Source organism: Cyprinodon variegatus, unplaced genomic scaffold (assembly GCF_000732505.1).
Source record: "Cyprinodon variegatus isolate N-32 unplaced genomic scaffold, C_variegatus-1.0 Scaffold519, whole genome shotgun sequence".
NCBI lineage: Eukaryota > Metazoa > Chordata > Actinopteri > Cyprinodontiformes > Cyprinodontidae > Cyprinodon > Cyprinodon variegatus.
In genome coordinates, this window is record NW_015150972.1 from 151820 (window position 1) to 169173 (window position 17354).

At 37.8% G+C, this 17354-nt stretch overlaps 1 protein-coding gene across 2 annotated transcripts; it reads left to right on the forward strand.

Annotated features, from left to right (window-relative positions):
- Nucleotides 1-2758: 2758 nt before the first annotated feature.
- On the forward strand, nt 2759-16521 carry LOC107095001 (macrophage colony-stimulating factor 1 receptor 1-like). Of its 2 annotated transcripts, none has more exons than XM_015390950.1 (22): nt 2759-2923; nt 3180-3252; nt 4447-4734; nt 4821-5108; nt 5190-5326; nt 5404-5569; nt 5660-5861; nt 6360-6475; nt 7316-7427; nt 7523-7722; nt 7812-7903; nt 7982-8108; nt 8556-8660; nt 8766-8876; nt 8966-9128; nt 9212-9294; nt 9384-9481; nt 9796-9918; nt 13188-13299; nt 13388-13487; nt 14383-14494; nt 16299-16521. In XM_015390950.1, exons 2-22 carry the CDS (start codon nt 3198-3200, stop codon nt 16443-16445), a joined length of 2937 nt encoding a protein of 978 aa, XP_015246436.1. In that variant the 5' UTR covers nt 2759-2923; nt 3180-3197; the 3' UTR covers nt 16446-16521. The 2 variants fall into 2 exon arrangements, with proteins under 2 accessions (XP_015246436.1, XP_015246437.1); XM_015390951.1 differs by having other exon boundaries at nt 3183-3252; nt 16299-16459.
- The last annotated feature ends 833 nt before the right edge of the window (nt 16522-17354 follow it).

Here is a 17354-nt window from a genome sequence, read left to right on the forward strand (position 1 = left end):
GCCAGAGAGAGCCTAGAAGGCTGCAGAGCTGACAGGAGATCAGATCTGAGCTGACAAAGGAAGGCAAGATAATCAACAGGGCAAAGTCAATAGAGAGATCAAGCCACACCAGCTACCGTTCATTCATCCTGTCCGCTGAACTGCTGTTAGTTTTACTCACATGCCTGAAAGATGTCTATTGCTACTACAACAGATGATCTTGCTCTCGAAATGGAATTGAACGATTCAGATTAGCTAGCCGAATGAATATAAGAGGTAGAGCGTAGCCGCCTGTGGCCCGGGCTGCCTGTCACAACTCCAGTCTGGCGCGCGGATGACATCATATATACTCCGCTTTGTTTTAAAAAAATATAAAAAATATAACCGCGGATGTCTGGGGGACAGTGATTCGCCTACATGTTATGAATGCTGACGTACCATAAGGAATAACTATGAACAGTTTAGTTTGTGCCTTTAACTCGTTGCCCATAGGAAGGCTAGGAAGACTTACTTGGATATTACAAAACCGAATATCTTCAGAACAGCGCCAAATGACACAAAACTAATATGGATGAGTAGAATATGATGTAATAACGTAAAATCAAGGGCCCAATGTAAAAAAACAGTGTTCCCCTTTAACGTAGAAAAAACATACAATTGTGTAGGAATAAACATAAAACATAAACACAAATGTGTTGGCTTTCAACAAATGTAAAAAGGAGAGCACAATCTAATGGTATTTGCATGGAAGAAAAATCTTAATATGTGTTCCACATGTGAAAAATATACGATCACAAGTTCTGAATTAAAAGTCGAGTGAAACATGGATTACATGAAGAAAATGCTTGATCATATGAGGAGAATGTGACCCACATGTGGAAAATGGATATCAAATGTGAAATTCATGGGAGTTTCATCTTAAAGATGGGAATTCCATGCGAACACATTAAATTTGTGTTTTTCCTGTAAGGGAGGTTCAGGTAGGCTTGTTTCTCTGGTTTACATGTATTTTATGGATTTGGAGATAACTTAACAGCCATGTCCCCAGAAGCATTGTATGTTGGTCTGCTTCAGGTGTAGGGGTTCTGGTGATGCTTTAAAGGCTATTATCAACCTTATATAAACAAGGCAAAAGTTTTGTCCATGTTCTTGGTACAAAGTACAGGTTGTTTGAAGTTGTTACTATCTTTCCATTATTCTGTTTATGTTTTCAATTGATATGATTTTAACTTATTTGTACTTTCAAGTGGCCACAGTGTTTTCATCTTAGCGCTGATGACTGGTTTGATTACTCATTTCACTCTCCAGCTTATCCCTGCCCAGTTTTCATTACCTCTCATTTGATCCAACTGCTCCAGCCTCTATTTAACCAGCTTTCAACCAATCATCAGTGCTAGATTGTTCGAGCCCTTAGGGAGAGTTTTCGAGCATATCTAGTTGTTTGTGATGGCCTGATCCTTACCCGTTCTACCTCTGAACCTCTGATTCTCCCCGCTCCCGTTCTGATTCGTTTGCCTGACCTGTCTTCGGACTCCTGCTGGATTCTGCCTGTTTATCGACCCTGGAAGAGATTCTTGACACCGTCCTGGATTCCCCTTCGGTATCTCTTTAGATCTCTGATTTTCTAGCCCTGACTCCTGAGCATATACTTAACACTGTCTTTGGCTTCACCCTCTGGATTATCCTGTCCTCCTCGTCTGCTCGATTCTGCTCTCCTGCCTGTCCTCCGACCTCCGAGACTTCAGCGTCTAGGACTTTCTGGGCGGCACCTGCTGCATTTTTTTGGCAGCCGACCGCTTGGAACCAACCTCTTCCTCTAGGCTCGTACTGAACTATAAGACCAGGTTAGTGACTCACATGTTTATTATCATTACCCCCCACATAGAGGTGGTCACTAACCAGTGTTCTCCTCCTGCAGAGTTTCCTGCTTTAGACGTTGTTGCTATTTTCCATATCTATATCATAGATAAACACTTTGTTAATCCCTTCTTTCTCTCCGCCATGGGTCCTCTTGTTTAGGGCCTCACCTTTCACTTACCTGAGGGATTGGTTCAGAGTCAACAACACCAAGCAAACAAATGTTCACCGTCGCTACCGGCTCATCCGGAAGGAGCTAATTCTGCAAAGTCAATGAATCAATGCAAAGATTTTCTTTAGTAGAAAACATTCAACCAATTGATAAAATATCAAACTGTCTTTGTAAATTGTACTGAGTTGGCATTCTGTGAATTTATTGTTTACTTTATCAAGAAGGAGACATATGAGATTTTTTAGGCTTTTGATCGTTCTATTCAAATACCCGCTAATGAGACAGATGTCTGGGTTTCGTTATCACCCCCATCAACATCCAGCAGATGACTGAAGGGAAAAATTTTAAATTTTAGTTTGACAGGTAAAATCTATTTAAATTGTGTAAATTATATGAGTCCAACAGTAGCTTGGAATAAACTAGTTTACTTTAACCAAAGTTTGCGTTTCATTCATACTTCAACATACCTTGAGATGACCCCTATTGTGAATTGGTACAAAGCAGATGGAATAAACTGAATAAAATTTTCTAAAAGATCAGTTTTGTTTGTTTTTTACACTTTTATGTCACCAATCCATCACTATCCCCCACTTCTAATATCAATTCCCAAAAAAAGCCTTAAAGCCACAGGTCAGCACAGATAGAGATCCCACCTCTAAATTTGAAATGCTTCATTAATTTGTCAAGCAGGCTAAGTTGAACCGCCTCCTCCTTGACACATGCACAGTTCTCTCCACCCTTCAGCCCTCACTCACTGATGTTTGCTGTCTGACTGTAAACAAGCACAAAGGAGTAATAAGGACACGGACAAACAGAGAGGGAAGAAGGGAGTTTTGTGTCCACATTTGGATGGTGGGAACTTCAGAATCCCAGGGACGTTTTTGAATCTCTATTTTAAGCTGAAGACAACTAGAGGTGAGACATAATTTATCATTCTATGATGGAAGATTTGCTTCTTTTCTGTTGGCTAATAATTGGTGATAAAAGTCTTTCTCACAAATGTAAACTTCTCTCAGTGGTTAAGATAGAGAAGTAAAAGAAGGGATGCAGACATAACAAAACTTCCTGAGACAGTTTTCCATTTCTCTGTCTTTCTCTAAAACACAACAGATTTTAAAACACAACAGATTAAATACAAAGTGCTTAGAAGCTAGTATTTGTTTTTAATCAGCAGGTCTGGAGTTTATCCATGATGGAGTCCTTCCTCACACTGCTGCTGGCACTTGTGGCCTCTGCAGCTTCAGGTAAGACAAAGCAAACCCTGCAAAGATAAATCTTTGATCTTTTTTGCTCTCCTAGTTTAATTCCTGTTCCTGAAGCGTGAGGTGTGTATTACATTCTTAAGATAAGGAAGATCTTAATAAACTAAAAAAAAAAAGAATGGTTTCATATGATATTTTGTTAAATGCATAAATAAAGTATTTTCCATGAGAACATTTTACTGCATTCATTAGTGGCTTGCCGAGTTGGTGCACAATACTGAGTCTAATGAGCAGAACAATCAACAAGAACATCATGAGTTGTTTGTGGGGTCATTCTTCAAATTGTTTCTCTCTTTTTTTCCTGCTGAATTTGAACACAGCTTTGACTGGGATAAATGATTATCACCCACTAGCTATTATTTTGTGTCTTTAAAGTGCTTAAATTTAAACATGCGAAATCATCTAATTTTGGTCTGATTGGAGGCGGAATGGATTAGTTTTGCTTGCTCTTTTGCCACTTCATGAGATCTAATTGGGGTTATTTTCAGCTTGGATAAAAAGTTCACTCACTTGAACAAAAGACAGATGGGACCAGAGAGGCAGCTGATTGCAAACACACGGAGGTTAAGCAAGGAACTGCTGATTGGCGTTAAACAACGTTTAAATCACAGTTACTGTGAGAAATATTGTGGTGAAAAGAGAAAATGCTGAACCTGGAATCTCAGTTCTCCTTTGTGATTCATAAGAGGGTTCTAAAAGGAAATTTGAAAGCGATACTGAAAATAAAAAGACAGATAACAGAGTGAGAAAAACAGTGACAGAATCACTTACAGCCATAATACTCACCTGTTCATATCTAATAGAGGTCACACTAAAGCCATAGAATAAACGACTGATCTTCACGATAAATACTGTTTATTTGTCATGGCTCACTTTTAACAGTGAGACATTCAAAAACCTCTGAGTATCACTATTACACTTTTTATGTCTGAATTCCTTAAAGTTGTTCCTTGTACTCTTTTTTTGTCTTAAGGATATAGACATTAATACAACAGCAAGAGGCCTGGAATCAGTTTTGATATTTTTATGAAAAGCAGAAGTGAGAATTTAGCAAAAAGGAGATATAACTTCCAAAATAAGTCTGACTCATTTATCAGACATATGGATTAACAGACTAAAACACATACTAAATCTTGATTGATCTGAAGAAATATATGTTTTCTTTTTCTAAAACAGTGGAATGGAGGCGTCCAATAATCAAAGTCAATTCCAAGGTGGTGACAAACCCTGAGGTGGTGGTTAGGGTTGGCAGGCCTCTGGATCTGAGGTGTGAGGGCAACGGTCCTGTGAGCTGGCAACCCAGGCTTGCCAAACACAGGCGATTTATGTCTAGAAGCAGTGGGAACGTCCGCATCTTCAGGGTGGAACGGCCTTCGGCAGAATTCACCGGAACATACAAGTGCTTCTACACTGCCGGACCCAAATCCAGTGATCTGGCCTCCTCATTGCATGTATATGTAAAAGGTGAGTAGGATCAGTTAAGGTGTGTTTTATGCTAACTGTTTAGTGATTATCTAGGATAATTTCTCACATTATTATGTCCATTTTAGACCCCTTGCGAGTGTTTTGGACCAGTAGCACATCTCTCCGTGTGGTAAGGAAGGAGGGTGAGAACTTCCTGCTACCCTGCCTGCTAACAGACCCCTCAGCCACTGATTTGGGCCTTCGCATGGACAACGGCACGACCGTGCCACCGGGAATGAACTTCACTGTGGATAGGCACCGTGGCATCCTAATCCACAACCTCCACCCAAGCTTCAATGCCGATTACGTTTGTACGGCTAAAGTCAATGGACAGGAAAGAACCTCTAGGGCCTTTTCCATCAACGTCATTCAGAGTAAGATCACATTGCCATACAAAACTGATACACCAAAACCTTTTAAATGTCAAATAGCCAAATATTTTCTTCTTGCTCTAGAGCTGCGCTTTCCTCCTTATGTCTTCTTGGAGACTGATGAATATATACGAATAGTTGGGGAAGAAATTAAGATTCGCTGCACGACACACAATCCAAACTTTAACTACAACGTCACGTGGAAATATACCACCAAATCGGTCAGTGAGAGTCTTTCTTGAAAACTTGTCTGTAGCATTAATCCGGACTTTGGCTCAGTATTTATCTCTCATCACAGAACCCAACAATAGAGGAGACTGTTCGCTCCAATGGAGAGAATCGTTTGGATATCCAGAGCATCCTCACAATCCCTGCGGTTGACCTCGCAGACACAGGAAACATCTCCTGCATTGGTACAAATGAAGCCGGAGTGAACAGTACGACTACTTACCTGCTGGTTGTGGGTAAGAAACAAACTAGTCACATCTTCTATGATTCAACTTTGACATACATAAAGTGTTGTGATTTTTCTGAACTTTTCATATGTCAAACAGACAAGCCCTACATCAGGTTGCTTCCCCAACTCTCACCCAAACTGGCCCCAAAGGGTCTTTCTGTTGTGGTCAACGAGGGAGAGGACTTGGAGCTCAGCTTGCTCATTGAAGCCTACCCTCATATCACGGAGCATAGATGGCTGACTCCAACACCTCCGAACAAATCCTCACAGGAGCACAAGTTCATCCGATACAACAACAGGTACAGTTTGTTTTGTAAGCCCTGCATGTAAAAGACAGCATCATCCAGCTGCTAGATTGTAACATATCTGTGAAGGTTCTCAAACATCCAGGTCATGGTCAAGCTTTAGTTTAGGCAACTGGACATGAAGTTTGCTAGAAGATGTTTCGCCTCTCATCCAAGAGGCTTCTTCAGTTCTAACTAGTGGTGGGGAGCACTGAGATCAATATTCTGTAGGTCTAACTTCTGCTAGATTGTAGTGCAGAAGAGGAAGTTGTTCTGAAATGCTGTCACTGCATTTTCGTAAATTTGACAGGGAACATGAAGGTCATCACATCTCCGCTCAGGTCAAAAAAACTGCTAAAGGGAAGAGCAATGTCCTGTTTTTAAGTTTGGACTTAGGAGTGATACATAGAAACTGTCTGAATACAAACCACAGAATTAGTCACTTCTTCTTACTTGCTCCATAAATATTTCTTTGTTCTGAGTTATAAGATCTGTTTTGTTGTCCGTTATTAGATACCATGCAACCCTGCAGCTGAAAAGAATGAACATACAGGAGCAGGGCCAATATACTTTCTATGCAAGGAGTAATTCAACCAATGCATCCATCTCATTTCAAGTCCAAATGTATCGTAAGTCAAACAAACTCATCTGTCTTTTTCTTGATATAATAAATGGATGTCTTTTACCTTGACTGTTGGAGAGATGTTAAAGCTACTGAGACCTGCTAATGTCAATAGAGATTTATTTTATTTCTTTAACATACCTTAAGGAGATTCCCAGGGTTTTTGATACATTTCAAAAGATATCTTTTAGCAAAACGTCTAAAAAAGTCTAGACAGAAGACAATGACACAGTGGCAGATGAAATTAGTGGAGCTGGTTTTGCACAGACACCCACAAGACCTTTTATAAATAACAAGAAATATAAATACATGCAATTTATATCTTTGCTGCATTTTTTTTCTTAAGAGTGATCATAAGAATGATGCAGCGATCTCACCCTAGAATCTCAAGTTCAGCCATACAACCTCTATACAACCAGTTATCCTTGCAGGATAACAAGTGTGCTAGCGGCAAAGGCAGGGAACACCCTGGATAGTTTGCAAGTCTATCATAAACGAGCACAGAAACAAACTGGACAAACAACCATGCAATTATACTCTCATGTAAGAGCAGTTCAGAGAAACCATTTAGCCATTGCCATGTTTTTTGAAGAGTCAGAGATACTGATTTTAACTTGAAAGAGTCATGCATCCAAGCGTGGAGAGAACATTTTAATTCTATCCATAAAGAGCTCTGACCAGGGTTGGAGCCAATTATCTTTTTGAAGAAAGGCATCATGGCTCTAATGCTTCAAAAAACATTGGCCAGTTTTTGTGAGATCCTAGGTTTTTTTTCATTAAAGTACCTTTTTATCAATTCTCAATTTATCAAAATCATGTTTATTTATCTCTGTTTAATCACTGCCAGAGCGACCTAACGCGGTTGTTAGATGGGAAAATGTAACCACTCTGACTTGCACCTCATTTGGCTATCCGGCTCCAAGGATTATCTGGTATCAGTGTGTGGGAATACGACCCACGTGAGTAAAACCTGAATGTAATGTCTGTTAAGCTTGCACTCAATTCACCCAGAAAATTAGACATTAAGATTATTATCTTTCTCTGACTGGTTAAGGTGCAACGAAAACACCTCAGGGTTGCAGTTGGCCATCCCTCTCAAGGCTCCCACTGTGGAAGTCCAGAGAGAAGAGTACGGCGCTGTGGAGGTGGAGAGTGTCCTTACGGTTGGACCTTCCAGCCAGAGGATGACTGTGGAGTGCGTAGCCTTCAATCTTGTTGGTGTGAGTCGAGACACACTCGCCATGGAAGTTTCTGGTGAGGATCTTAACAATTGCAATCACAGTTTTCCACTGTGCCTGTTACAACACTTAAGGATTAATATATATTGTCCTCTGATCTGACAGACAAGCTCTTCACCACCACCCTGAGTGGAGCGGCAGGCATTCTGGCCATCCTCCTGCTGCTGCTGGTTATTCTGCTTTACAAATACAAGCAGGTAAATAAAATTCACGTAAATACTGAAAACTCTTTGAAGGACCACAGGAAGAGCTGTTTTCTGATTTTTTATTTACAGAAACCTCGTTATGAAATCCGTTGGAAGATCATTGAGGCCAGGGATGGCAACAACTACACTTTCATCGATCCCACGCAGCTGCCGTACAACGAGAAGTTGGAGTTCCCAAGAGACAAGCTCAAACTAGGTTATAAACATGATCTTTAAATAAGAAAAGTCTTAGAATTTCTTATTGATTATCATTTAACTGAAATCAATTAGAATTTTATTAAGAGTATCTAGAAAAAAATAGACCAAGTATCATCTTTTAAAGCACTTAAGATACTTATTTTATATGGAAATCAAATCAGAGTTACGTTAATTTAGATTAATCCAGTTCGTTCCTATCCAATCTAATTATAGTCTGTTTCAAACACTCTATACATATATTCCAATTTTTTTCAATTTTACGATGTAAAAGGGATTAAAAGGGAGTGATACTGACTCCCTTTCCTTAAAAAAAAAAAAGAATTAAACTCCTGCCCTATCCAGCTTAGCCTAAAGCAAAGGGCTGGCTAAAGATAAAGACAATTCCCTGATCAACACAACAAAAAGCACTAAAATATTTTTCCCCATGTGCTTTGTCTCCTGACAGGAAAGATTTTAGGTGCAGGTGCATTTGGAAAAGTTGTTGAAGCAACTGCTTATGGTCTGGGAGAGGAGGACAATGTCATGCGTGTGGCTGTGAAAATGTTAAAAGGTGATTTTATTAATTTTTTTGTATTATAGTATTTTATTGAAAGTAACCCCCCAAAAAACCTTAAATAACAGATATTTTTTTATGGCCTATGCAATGTATGTGTAGCCTGTGCCCACTCAGATGAGAAGGAGGCTCTAATGTCTGAGCTGAAGATCCTGAGTCACCTGGGGCACCACAAAAACATAGTCAATCTGCTTGGGGCCTGTACTTATGGAGGTCAGATGGCATGAAAAATTCTCATGAAACTTTGTTGAATCCATGCAAAATCGAGTGTAAATTGTATTAAAAGTGTATTTCCTTTTCAGGACCAGTACTTGTGATCACTGAGTACTGCAGCCTGGGTGATCTGCTGAACTTCCTACGCCAAAAGGCAGAGACTTTCGTAAACTTCGTCATGAGTATTCCCGACATCAGCGAGAGCTGCAACGATTATAAAAACATTTGTGTTCAGAAAAAATTTATCAGAAGGTTCGTCATCAAACGTTGAACATCTGCACAGGTTTAAAAATAAGAAAAGGAAAACACACTCATTGTGATAAATCATTTAACAGTGACAGTGGGATCTCCAGTGTGGCCTCAAGCACTTACCTGGAGATGAGACCTTGTCAGTTGCCTAATGCAGAACAATCTCAAGGTACACACAGCGCCAATCATGGATTTATGCACCAGAAAAGAGAGAATAAATAATTTACCCTTATTTTTCTGCTTCTTGTCTATTTTTAGACTGCGAGGAAACTGGTGACTGGCCACTGGACATGGATGACCTGCTGAGATTCTCCCTTCAAGTCGCGCAAGGCCTTGATTTTCTTGCAGCTAGAAATGTAAGAATATACAAAATCTATATTAGAAAATACTTCTATAAAAATATTTAGAAGCAAATGCTTTGCTATTCCTGGAAAGGGAAGCAGATAGCATACGTAGAAGACATTTCCAACAATGATCATTTCACTATGAAAGGTAGCACGGGAAATCATTCATGGGATATTAGAATGGGAATTTCCCTCTGTGAATATTTACTGATAATAGTGTAATGCTTTTTATTAAAAAATATTCTATATTTAGAAACACACTAATCAGATTTTTTTAATGATGCAAGACTTACAACTGAACACAAACTGTGTGGCTTTGTCTTCAGTGTATCCACAGAGATGTCGCGGCTAGGAATGTCCTCCTGACCAACCGCAGGGAGGCGAAGATTTGTGACTTTGGTTTGGCCCGAGACATCATGAATGACTCCAACTATGTCGTGAAAGGCAATGTAAGAACTCGAGTAGTTGACTGCTAACTTTGATTCAATGCAGGCTTAGACCACTATGAGAGTCCCCAGGCATGGTAACCTTCAGTAACATATAGAATTCTTATGATATCACAGCTTTTATGAGTTTAAATAATAATGAGTATAATTTGAGACTCAGACTAAAACAAAAGGGTCAAACCCATCAGCTAAGTCTTATACTGGCTTTAAAATTTTTATTTTATAGAATATAGTATGTTTATTGAGTTAATTTTTCAACTCAACCCCTAATCCCAATCTGAACTATGCGCCAGGCAAGTTTTTTTCTGGTAAAGACTAGATGCCAGAATAATGTCAGAACAGACAAACAAGACATAAAAGATTTATCTGCTTAGTTTGCCAGCTGTCAAGCAGTGCAATGACAGATTAAAAAAAAGTTTGAGTAAAAATGCAGAAGAAATTATAGACATAACTATGGTCTGCTGGATTAAATCCAGAATACATCCTTTTACAAGAGACATTAAGATTTGCAAAAATAACTCTGGATATTTGATTATTACACAATTACACAACTGAAATCAAACTTTAACAAAGTCTTTAGAGAATTTATTCATGTCCATCGATGTTAAAATCTAGTTTTAAGTTTAATTTAATTACACAATAATAGTTATGACATAACTTTATTAATGACACAATTTTATGAAATTAAAATATACCGTATTAAAACAAGCAATAAAGAAACTTAAAAATTAAAAACAATAATGTGGATTTATTGACATTTTTGATCATTTTTAGGCTTTTTACCTTTGATAAAAAATCTTCAATCTCAAGGATAAATCTCAGATTTATTTACAACATTTTACTTTTGAAAATAACCGCCTGTATGTTAATGAAGCTATACACTAAGAAATCTACTGATGATCTCAGTGTCAGGGCAGATCTTCCCTCTTTAGAACATGAATATCCGTTTTTTTACAAGATTATAACTTTCTTAAAATACCGGTAACTGAATGTGAAAAAAAAAAAAATTAATTCACTTAAAATATATTTTATATGTGTAACACATTCAAAAACAACAAATCTTGACTAAATCTATTTGCAAATAAATAAATACAAATTCAACAAGATAGAAGATAGATAAATAATATAAATAAAACCGAATGCAGCTGGGTTAAGATAAATAGAAATACAACACAATCCATAAACTCCACTGAAGTTTTATGTTTTGTTGAAAGAAAAACTAAGGAAAATTGGCCTCTAGTCAGACAGTGTTTTTAGGTATTATCTGATGAAAACCACTGATGAATGTCAAATGTTGCAAAGAAAACATCCATGTTTGTGCTCTGATCACCTCACCGTGAGCCATTTTAGACATGCCAACGACTGGATCTGATGATTTAAGTTAACATCTTCAAGCTGTGGATACCAATCTCTTTCTTCTATGTTGATTATTTGCTTAGAAGCATCAAAAACAGACAGCCACATGAATGATGATGCATGAACATAACGGCTTTTCCTTATCCTCTGATTCATCTATTCTTGTTTTTAATTTCTTCTTCAACTAAGCAGAAGTTGTGATAATTAAAACGTGTCTTCACCTTTTTTATTTCCTTTAATTTTAACTGGATTTTTCTTTCAATTGACCAATTCATTCTTAACTCATAACAGAAAAGCTCTAGGATACAAGGATTACATTTCAGGGGTTTTGACACACAACAGACAAGTGAAGAAATTACAAATAAGATGGGATCTTTAGGCTCTGTTATTCCTCTATAGTAGGTCTAAAGGCATAAAGCGAGAAAGTTGTGAGATTGAGCTACAGAGTGTTGTTCTAAGGGCTCATACCTCACTTGGAACGAAAAATGTAAGAGAAAATACATTTTCACATGACGAGCAAACTGTGAATTATTACAAATAGGCTGCCTAACATCTCTGAACTTTAGAAATGCTCATCTTTCCAAGTGGTTAAAATTCAAAAGGGTCCAGGAAGCAGTTTTTTTACTTTGAAAGTTAAGCTTTTAGTCTGCAGAACAGCACCAGGGCATTGTCAGTAGATCTGTCTGTTGATCTCCATGCTGTGTGGACCAAAATGGCAAGATTAAACTCAAATGAAAAACAGGACAAACAAGAGAATTTAATATTCATAACAGCAGTTTGTCAAAAAGTGCATCGAAATGAAACAAGAACAATCTCACCAAAGCTGCCTGACATCTAATGGAAAGTGTTTGATAAAATAAATGTTTAGTCTTCATTACAATGGTTTTTACATCCCCTGACATGCAAAAGTTAATTTAAACTAAACCAGAGATTAGAAAACATATGATGCCGGAATGAATCTCAAACACTAAATATTACGCTTACAGAAGAGAATCGGGAAGCAGCTTGATTTAAAAATGTTCAAATCTCAGTTTTGTCCAGTCAAGGTTAAAGAATGATTTTTTTAAATATTAAAATTACTTAGACAATTTTCTCATTTTTTTAGATATTTTAGACCAAATCTGATCAAATATTACTAATTTTGTTTTAGCTATATTTAACAAAGAAAAGTAAGTACAAAAGAAACCATATATTTATATGCACTATAGAATAGATGCATAATTTTGTCTCACTCTCTAGTTTATTTCCCCTTATTTTCCCTAATAATCCTTAATTCCTTTCGATGCAGGATTACCAAATTGTTTCTGATTGCTGAATCCCAAATTAATTAAAAAATAAGTTGTGAGATTTATTTACCTTCTTTATATTCAGAGGCTTAAAAAATCTGTTTCTTTGAGTTTGAAATCAATACTTTTTTAACTGTATAACTTAAATTAAGAATTGTATTTTTCTTTTAAAAGCTGCCGGCAGATGGGACAGTCGCTCTGTAAGCTTACTTGCTAAGGACATTTTGGTTTTTTTTGGCTCTAGATCATGGCTTTGTGGTGAACACTGACCTTGCTGTGTTTAAGGATCTCTGTAACTGATTTGGTTGAATTCTTGAGGAGATTTTCCATTGGAAGAACCATTAGTGCCAAAGTTTCCGCTCCCCGCTTGATGTTGTTGGATGTTCTTCCAGTATTTCAAGATTGTTTTTCCTAATTTTTCCTAATTAGAGGTTTTGGAATGTCACCACATTACTATCCATGTTTTTAAGTTACCCCGACCTTAAGCAAAGGAAGTTTTGATAATTTTGACTGATTCAAACCCAAAAACCTTCCCTCTAAAGTGTGTTTAAACATCTGTTTTGACTTTTAAGATGAATTTATTTATTCATTCTGAGTTGTTTAAAGGGATTCCATTTTGTGTGTGTTAAGGCCCGTCTGCCTGTGAAGTGGATGGCACCAGAGAGCATCTTTGACTGTGTCTATACCGTGCAGAGTGACGTCTGGTCCTACGGCATCCTCTTATGGGAGATTTTCTCTTTGGGTAAGAATAATCTCAACAGTTTTATTGCTTTGACCTATTAGTTCATGATGTACCTGCAGCAATGATAATCTTTCTGGTTTTACTCCAGGTCAGAGTCCATATCCCAGCATGGCAGTGGACTCCAGGTTCTACAAGATGGTGAAGCGTGGTTACCAGATGTCGCAGCCTGACTTTGCTCCCCTCGAAATGTAAGCTTTGCAGCTTATCTACACTTCTGCCCTCAGCAACCAGCTGAGTGCCTCCTTTACACGTTCAATCCATAAAGCTCTGCCTAGCATGGCTTCATTATCAGATGAAATTTAGTGGAGCATCAGGTGATTATCAGCAGGGGTTTTACAATTAACCCAGACTTAATATTTGCCTCCCAGCATGTAGATGTAAGAGCTGTAGTCATTTAGCTTGCTGTGCTTTATATATATTTTATGAAATAACATGCAAGGGACTCTTTAAGCTGATAATATTTTGGCTGATGATTATTTATAAGATGAGTAGAGCATCACAGATAAACCACCCGGCTGCAGCAGTGTTTATCACAGCCAAACAAAAAGAGGCCTTTTCCTCTACTCTGATGTCTTCAGGCCTATCTCATATCTGAGATGCTGATTTTGGAGATAAGCAGATGAAGAGCTGCCATTATTTCACTCAACCTCAAATTCAGTTAGTTAAAACTGCAAAGTCTAGAAGTGAAAAACGAAATGTTTTCTGCCCTGCGTCCCGGGGTTGGAGGAGCTGCAACATCTGTGTGCACCGATTTAGCACGGCTGTCACACGAGGCAGAATCGCTGAGCTGTGGAAATTGAGGGTACTGAATCAGAGTCAGGGCCTTGTCATCTGTTGTCCTGTTGTGAGTCAGGCCTCGGTTCTGCCTGTTAGCCACATGATCCCAGAGCCAGGAAGCCGTGAAACTCGCTTTTTCATGGCCTCAAAATGGGATTCAAGGGTTGATGATTCTTATGAACAAGCCTCTCTTATCAAACTGCGTCACTGCCTACCCTGCCTTTCTAGTTTGTTCCCTGATTTGGCTTTATTGCGTACCACTGACAGGATGCTAAGACCCCCTATTTCTGTCCTGGTTCATTTCAGGTATGCCATCATGAAAATGTGCTGGAATCTGGAGCCTACAAAGCGTCCAACCTTTAGCAAAATCTCACAGATGATAGAAAAACTACTCGGCGGCCATTTTGAGCAGGGGCAGGTGAGTTAATGTTGAATCAAATCTGTGAACAAACGGAAACCATGTGATGCTCCAGACAAACTTTTTTATTTCCAAGTTTTGAGCTATATCCTAATTCATCAGGTTAGTTGTTACCGGTGCCTTCTCTCCAACGATCACAAAAAAATAATTAAAAATAAAACATTTTAAAGTGAAGCTGGGGAAACAAACAGTTTATTTGCACCTCTGATAATTTGTGTCTCATCAATTCTCACATTTATTTTTGTTTTCCTGTTTTCAAACTTAAAACAATCACATAGACAAATAAAGTTAAGGGAAATAAAATGGTTTGATCACTGTAACTAGTCTACAAAGCCATTACTAAGCATATTGGATTCAACTGATCCTTGATATACAGCCATTGCCCACAAATAAAGAAAAAAAATGGAGTATGTTGAATTTTTTTCTGTAGCGGCCCACCAACCCAAACAGACGGGGCATTAAAAAACAAAAACAGCATCTAAATCTTGGCTTCCATTGGGTAGGTCACACTGCAACAGTTCATTCGACAATAGAGTGGCACCCATGGACAAGTTCATAGGTAAAAAAAACAAATGCTGACTTAAAACAAAAAGAAGATCCATCTCAGATTTATTATCACCAAGATTATTAGGAAAACGATAACAGGACCAAAAAGAAAAAAACACCAATATGGAAATAAATATAAGAACAAAGACCAATGTGGAAGTGTCTGGAAGGTGTGTGTGTTATTATAGCTATCATTAATATAACACATCTTTTTAGGAAAATAAAATAATAGCAACATTTAATCCTGTTGGTGGAGGTTCGATGTTATAGAGCAGATTTAGTGCTTCAACTCTTCTTAGAGTCTATGAACTCTTCTCTGATCCAGGAAACCCTAACAGATAGTCATATCTGTATTTATTTATATAGCAATACCATCCATTCTTGCTCTCAAACTAAAACAACATTGATTTTTCTGTAGGGCAACGATCCAAAGAACACCAGGTCCTATCGTATTTTTTATCAGATTAAAGTTAAGACTCTGTGACCTTAAACTAACCAATCATGCTCAAAAACTTTCCAACGTGTTTGTAGTTTGGTCCCATTTACAGGGATGTAAGAGACTCATTGTTTGGTGTTACAAATCCCTGATGGCAGCTTTGGACTTCAGTTATTAGGTTTAACGGTTGATTATGTTTTGTTTTTTTTATAGGGACAGTATGTTTGGATTGTTTTTTCCCTTTAATAAAAATAGATAAGAAATTGAATTTTGTATTTGTTATGGTTGGTCTGATATAATAAGATGATTCGTTTAATGATCTGAAACCTTTAAATGACAGAAAGGAAACCAGAAGAAATCTATAAAGAAGCTAATTGTTTACTCATTTATAGCATATATACCTTTATAAGTGTCTGAACATAAGAAATATATCTATAATAGCTTGCCTTGACCCAAGATTTTAGCTTGATGTTGTATAACTCTGTTCAACATTTGTAAAGTGTACCCATTTTCTGATTTGAACTAGAATAAGTTACTTATTACTGGGTTTCTGTTGCAAATTGTAGGTCCATGGAACACAATTAGTATATAAGTAGTTTTCCATCACTGGCTGATTTAAGTTATTGGCTGTTTGGTTTAATTTACTATAACTAACTATGACAAAAAGCAGTCTAAGGAAGAGCAGTGATGCTGTGGCATGAAACTAGACTGGACATCACAGTATAATGAGGTTTCTGTCACAGATGAAACCAGGAATTAGAAAAAAGTGTGTTAAATAAATGATGCCTCACCTATAAGAGCTTTATATGCTTCCTTTCTCAGGTAATCTACCAGAATCTGCAGCAGGAGGTCACAGAGGCCGATGCGTATGACCAGCCCAAGTGTCATGATGGCCCTTGTGACCAGTCTTGTGACCACGGCGAAGAGGAGCAGCCTCTGATGAAGACAAACAACTATCAGTTTTGTTGAAATTGCCTCAAACAACAATACATTTGTGAAAAGATTGACCACCAAAATGTAAAAAAAAAAAAAGTAAATAATAAAATGAAAATGAATCAGGAAAAGCAAGATCAGCTGCGACTCTTGGGATGAGGCCTTTTTTTTTTTTTTTGCAGCCCTGCAGACTGTTACCCTCTCAGCTATTTTTTGCCCTATGTGCCGTCCGCCAGACAGACGACCGGCTGCAATAAAACATGTGACTCTCTTCAGTGCAGATCATGACTAGAAACGGCCAAGTCTAACCTCAGCTGCAGACATGGAGGGAGGAAACACGTCAACAAGTGTGCAAGCTTTCATAGCTGCATTCTATTAAAAATATCACCCCTGCTGAACTGTTAGACAGTCTTTTGTCTTACATATGTTTTTTTTTTCCACAGCTTTTTTCATCAGTGGGCCTTTTGTTTATTACATTTTTTTTTACTGCCACATGATAATCTTGTTTTCGTAAAGGTTGAAATCAGCAGGATCACTTCCTTTTAGTTGTTTCATTGCATACATATGCAAAAGAAGCAGGTATACAATTGCAAACTGGACTAAAAAAGCTTGATGTAGGATTTTCTCTACTTAAGTTTGTTATTCATCTCCCTCTATCAGTTAAAGTACAAGCGTATTTCCCCCTTGTTGGCCGAACATGGTAAAATCAGGACATGCTGTTTTCTTTCTCTGTGCTTCTGTCATGGCTGTTTTCCTTGCGACACACTTCCAATTCTCATTGGTGGTTAGAATCATGTGATTTTTCCGCTTCACTTTAAGTGATTTACCAGTGTTTAGCGTAATTTAGCTGCAGGAAAATCTGCGGCTCTCTTTTGGAACAGAGAAAACTTTTATATCTGACAATGTGAACTTCTTTTTTCCATTTTTTTAATGTGCATTTTGTAA

Coding starts and splice junctions, on each gene's coding strand:
- LOC107095001 (XM_015390950.1), top strand. CDS start 3,198: ATGATGGAGTCCTTCCTCACACTGCTGCTGGCACTTGTGGCCTCTGCA. Junction 9,295..9,383: donor TAATGCAGAACAATCTCAAG/GTACACACAGCG, acceptor GTCTATTTTTAG/ACTGCGAGGAAACTGGTGAC. Junction 9,919..13,187: donor ACTATGTCGTGAAAGGCAAT/GTAAGAACTCGA, acceptor GTGTGTGTTAAG/GCCCGTCTGCCTGTGAAGTG.